This window comes from Gossypium hirsutum, chromosome A10 (genome assembly GCF_007990345.1).
Source record: "Gossypium hirsutum isolate 1008001.06 chromosome A10, Gossypium_hirsutum_v2.1, whole genome shotgun sequence".
NCBI lineage: Eukaryota > Viridiplantae > Streptophyta > Magnoliopsida > Malvales > Malvaceae > Gossypium > Gossypium hirsutum.
Window position 1 is genome coordinate 2,540,221 of NC_053433.1, and position 6,151 is coordinate 2,546,371.

General features: G+C 33.8%; 1 protein-coding gene across 1 annotated transcript; it reads right to left on the reverse strand.

The window, feature by feature from the left end:
• Positions 1–4,386: 4,386 nt before the first annotated feature.
• Positions 4,387–5,896, reverse strand: LOC107925277 (ethylene-responsive transcription factor 4). Its single transcript, XM_016855924.2, has one exon. The coding sequence runs from the start codon at positions 5,405–5,407 to the stop codon at positions 4,673–4,675; it is 735 nt and encodes a 244-aa protein (XP_016711413.1). The 5' UTR covers positions 5,408–5,896; the 3' UTR covers positions 4,387–4,672.
• Positions 5,897–6,151: the final 255 nt, after the last annotated feature.

Consider the following 6,151-nt stretch of genomic DNA (forward strand, 5'->3'; position numbering starts at 1 on the left):
TTAAATTCTAGGTATTTAGACAGAGAGGTCATTTTTGGTACAAATATAATCTTCAATGGAATAATAGTGGCAACCAATGAAATCCCACCACGATGAATGATGGCAAATGGACAAGAAGTAGGCGGTTTGGATAGTGGTTTTGGACCAAGAGTACTATAATGTTGTTGAGCATAGTGGGGAACATGGAACGTGACCGCCGAACAACCTTGGCGGCTTACGTCTATGAACTTTAATGTTTGTTTTATATTCTTCTCACCTTTGAAAGCAATCGCCCATGGCTACGGATATCGCAATACTATTAAATATTTGCAGTGAGTTGGATTGGATTAGATAGAATCGAATTTTTATAAATTTTTTTAAACTTAAGTTGTTTTTATATTTTTATATTATATGTTAGTGGTATTTTTTTTATGAAAATTGATTTTTTTTAGATTATTAGTCATCTTAATAACGTATAGTCTTTAGTATTAGGATGTAATTTCTCTCATTAAGAATATAAAGTGTTATAATTTTTTTAATAAAAAAAAGGACTTTATTGAAAAGAGGGAAAATCACCTAAAACTACAATCCACAGTGAATAATCAAAACACTCTCTCCTAAAAAATTACATTCGCTAAATGAGTGACCTTCCTTTAATAAACTAAGTAAAACCAGAGGACACCATAAACACAGCTTTCTAGAAAGAAAATAAAGCTTTGAAAAAATCTTGAGCGTCCCAACTTCAGTCAGATGGATTTACCCACCAGCGATGGTTTGTTGCCGCAACCTCGGCAAAATCAAGCAGCTCCTCCACCCGGTATTTGTTCTTGTTAAAATCGAAGCCTTTGGTGGTCGGTTGAAGTGCCATATGGTTCTTGTTCCTATTGGAATATCTGAACCAACAACCACCAAAACGAGCTGCAACTTGCTTTCCATCAATAATATAGGTGTTGATAACTAATTGGCCGGTTTAGGTATTTACGAGTGTGTGTGCGTCTCCTTCACTCTTTCTCGATTGGACTTAATTTCTAGTAGTGTCGAAAAATATGCTTTCGAAATCTCATTTTCATAAATCGAGTCTATAAATATTAAATATGAATATTTACAAAGTTATTATATTGATGAATTGAATTTCAGTTAAGTAATTTAATAATTGAAATTGTGATGAATTAAGGCTTAGAGACTAAATTGTAAAACTTTAATCGTTATATATTTTTAATTAGGAAAAGGCTTGAGAACTTAGATAATAATTATTCAAAGAATTAAGATATTAAATAAACCAAATTAAAAAATAATATATTGAAATTTGATGTGGATATCATTAACTTAAGTTAATTAAGGATTTATGTTAATTAATTAATATTAAAACATGTTAATTAAAGTATAAATAATAAACAAAATGAAAAGAAAGAGAAAATGTTATCATATTCAACAGATGCAAACTGGAGAAAAAAGAGAGAGAAACATTTGGATATTTGACTATCAAATTTAACTAATGACGACATTGAGTCGTTGAGAGGGAAAGGAAAGGTGAGAGTCGATGACGAGTGATGTAAGCTTTTAATTTGTATTTCTACGATTCGAGATCAATTTAATTATTATATATTTGTGATATTTTGCATAATATAACATTAAGGTGAGTTGAAAATGAATGTTTGATTGAATCGTAATGTTTGAGATTGATTAGTGAGATAGTGGACTAAGTTGCATAAAATATAAATTGCATGAATTAATTAATTTATGATATCCAATATAAAATTGAGTTGAAACATATTATGTTATATGATGAATTAATTAATAAAATTGTATTATTGGTTACCCTATTAATTACTTGAGCAGAATTAGATATAGTTGACATATTATAGGATTGATAGAGTACGAATTTTGCGACGTTTTGATAATTCTTAAGGCACGACCTTTATAGATACAAATATGCTATATATGTTGCGGATAGCATGTGGGGCAGGTATGGAAAGATAATCACAAAGTTTAAAGTTAGAAGATTAAGTTGAAAAAAGAATTAAGGGGAGAATTACAAATTACAATTACACCTATTGTTAGTTAGGTAATAGTGTAACCACGTGTGAGGCTGTCAGGTTCTCCCCACACCGTACGTGTCTCTGACGGCTTTAACATTTTTCTTTGTTTCCTCAATGATATGGGGCAATCCAATAATAGCAAAGCTGTCTTGCCTTTGAATTCGAAATTTCATAATTTCCTCTTTTCTTTTCTTTTTTTTTAAATAAAAATTATTTATTAAAGTAGGCCAAATAAATAACCTGAATAAATTTGATTAGACATTAAATACTATTTTCTAAGCCCATGAATGGTAAAATCTGTACGACGGTCGAAAACGACGTAGCATAAATCCCCAAAGCAAGAATTAAGATGCGGGAGAGCCTTCTAGAAAACTAAATAAAATAAATAAATAATAGAAACGGAAAATCAACAGCCATGGAAATGAAAAGAAAACAGTTTTTTTTTTTTTTTAAAGAGAGAAAAGTGTCACCTCATAAGAAACGAATTAAGGCAATATATGTATATAATGGTAAGCCGGCAGCCGCCCCACAATTCTTCAACCTAACCTAACATTTCCTTTATTACGCTTCTTTATTTATTTATTTATTTGCCTCTTTCCACTTTATTGTATTATTATTTTGAACGGTCGATTTTACTACGTACTTGTCCTTTTTCTTAAAAAAATATATAATTTCTTTTTAAAAATAAATATGATATGTAATTTAATTAGAGTTTTAGGGTTTCAAGATTTAAAATATAATATTTAGATATTAATGTTGAGCGTTTCAAAGTTTAAGGTTTAGAGTTTTAAAATTTAAAGTTTAGGGTTTAAGATGTAGTGTTTCATTATTTAAATTTTGAGTTTAAAGTTTAGTGTTTTAAAATTTAGAATTCAAAATTTCAAGGTTTAAGGTTTAGAGTTCAGATTAAAAGAAATGAACCTAGTTTAATCTAGGGTTTTAAAATCTAAGGTTGTAAGATTCAAGATATAATATTTAAGACTTAAAATTTTAAAATTTAATATTAAGGGTTTCAGATCTATCAAAGTTTTAGTTAAAAGAATTACTAAAAGAAAATGTCAATGATTTAGAAAAATTAAAATATTATTAAATAATTGATAAAAAATATATAAAAAAACGTGAGGTTTGTATTTCATACCATGCTTTGTTTTTTAACAATGACAGAGATATAGTATAATGAAAATGAGAAATTATATTAATTAACAAAACCAGCAATAATAATGAGGGGGGAAAGCGAAATCTTTGACTTTGAGCAAATGTATCGGCGACCAAAGACCGGGGCCCACAAAAAACAAAAAATAAAAAGCGGCAGCCGCGCATCCACACTTCCCACTTCCAGCGCTTGCGTTCCACGTGGGACCCGGTCTTGTCTCCTTCCCCTCCACTTTTTATTTTTTATTTTATTTAGTTTGACGGTAAATGATTAGATTTTGGAAGTGGTAGAGACATAAAAACAGATTCAAAAGATCGGACGGCCGTATAACACGTGTAGTACACACACGAATCTCGAGAAGTTAAAAGCATGGGAAAATGTTTTTAATAATTATTACCGGTCTCCTACTTAGAAACCCGCTCTTTCTCTGCTTACGCGCGCCGCTTGTTTTCCTCTTATAAAATCACTCCCATCTTTTTACTGTATAAGAAATAGTACCTTTGCTAATCTTATTAAATTTCGCAATTGTTTTTATTTTTCTAAATTTGTATAGTTAAAATATACTACATTATATTTTGAAAAAAATATAGGGTAAAAAATTAAAATAATTACTTTTTATTTATCTCAAGTTTTAGAAACTTCAATCTTTCAGCTGTTAACCATTATAACCCCTTCCCTCAAAAAGCAACAAACATCTGAGAAACAGCATACACTCCCTTAATTAGCAGCGGCCCCATCACTTCCCACAGGAAAACTTTGGAAATCCACCACACCTCCCGACTGTTCAAACTCCATCCCAAATCTTTCCTTCAGCAAATTCGACGATTCACCCTCTCACAGACTCAGTCCATCTCCGATTGTCTAACATCGCTTCCTCTGCCCCAGAAACAATCGTATTCGTAAGATAAGTAGCCTCTCTCCTTTGAAAACCCTCTTTAGCATTAAGATGAGCAACTTTGTTAGATTATCTGGGAATAAACCGAAAAACTCACAACACGAAACCTAAACTCAAATAATGTGTGAAATTTTAGAGTTGCAATAATTTGTGAAATCAAACTCAAATAAACCTTAAATCAGAGGAATCTCTCATGGTGATCGCAGATAAACTTACCGTCTAACTCGTACATATAACTGGTAATTTGTATTTAATATTACCCTTTCATTAATCAAGAGGGTTAAATATTAATGAACAGAGGTTAATTAAGAAAATTGGGCTTCGTAATTACTAATTAATTCATTGAAAATTAAAATAATTACAGAAATTAATATGAAACAACAGACAACAAACTAACGTTACTCTGCTGCGAAAAAGAGGAGATTTTTCATCTACGTATTCACAATTTACGCCGCTCTCGCGTAATTTCTTTTTGGGTATAATTTTCTCGTCTAATTTTCAAAATTGGGACTAAAAAGAAGATTAACGATTTTAAAGAGATAAAATTGAAAATTTGTGGGTTTTTCTTTTCCGGTTCTTGATATCGGCGATTTTAAAAAATCATAATCAGGCGACTTCCGGAGCAGGTTGGTTGAGATCGATATTGAGAAGCGGTCGCCGTTTGATCTCGTGGTGGTTTAAATCAACGACGGAGGATGAATCTGAGTCGCTTTGTACACCAGCGTTAAAAGTTTCGTGATAATCACGGTGATCGAATCTCAACCGTTGTTGATACTGCTGTCCTTTCATAACACCGGGTCGGACCAAAGCGTCGAAGTAAAAAACTTGGGGGGCTGCAACTGCCGAGACGCCGTTGGCGAAAAAACCGGCGACCGGCGAAATTTGAGGGAAAGGAAGCCTGACCGCAGGAGATCCGTACCCGGTGACCGCAGCGTGTCCGAGATTGAGATCCAACGGTGAACACTTGACGAGTGTCGGCGGCTCGTGGCTTGATGACTCCACGGTGCTACTCCGGCTAGGGCTGTGGTTGTTATTGTTGTTGTTGCAGTTGGTATCGCCATTGTTGTTACAGTTACTACCATTGTTGAGAATTTCACCAGGGAGGGGGAAATTAGTCTTCGCCTTGGCGCCGCGGAATTCTCTGGCGGCGGCGTCGTAGGCCTTGGCCGCTTCCTCAGCTGTATCAAAAGTTCCAAGCCAAACACGGCTTTTCTTCCCTGGATCTCTGATCTCAGCGGCGTAACGACCCCATGGACGCTTCCTTACTCCTCTAAAATGAACCTCTTTATTACACCCATTCCCTTTTCCCTTGACGTCCGCCGTTTTCTCCCTCGGCGCCATTTAGGAAGCTCCGTTTAAGAGTGATGAAATTTTGTTGAGAGAGGAAAAAATGGTGGGGGGATTGTCGTTGGTATTTGTTGAAATTGGTGCAAGGGCACGACGATGTTTTTATAGAGGGGGAAAGGACGAATCGGCGAGGAATTGAATGACGAGGGGTGGCCACAGTCAACAACAGATTTGACTGAGAGAAAAAGATTGGCGCGTGATGGGAGTTTCGTAAGTTCAATAAAAAAACCAGATTACGTGGCTTGCGGGTTGTCTTGAAGACAGCATACTCTCTATCATCATTATCATCATCCAACGGCAGTTATACTGTTCTCGTTTGTGTGCGGTGGTTTGGGCTGCATATCACTCTCTCTTCCTTCACGTCCTTTTCACTCGCCTTGAAAAATAAACAGCAAAAACATTTACCCTTTGTATTAAAAGTTTGTTATACAATTACGGCCTAGATTTTAAATTGAGGATTGAATTTTAAAAAATTTTAATCGGGTTTTTAAAGTATTACGGATTAAAATGTAATTTTATCATTATAATAACTTATAATTTTATAAACTTCAAATGGACTAAAAGACATTTTACCATTTTTGGCGCCCTTGTTAACTACACCCTTGGTTAAATTGTCGTGCGTAAACAACATGGATTTGATACATTTAAAATATTCAAATGAAGTTTAGTATTATGTTCGAGTTGCCTATGTAGCTAGTACACTTGTTTACAGTCTTATTTATGTACTTTAAATATGCA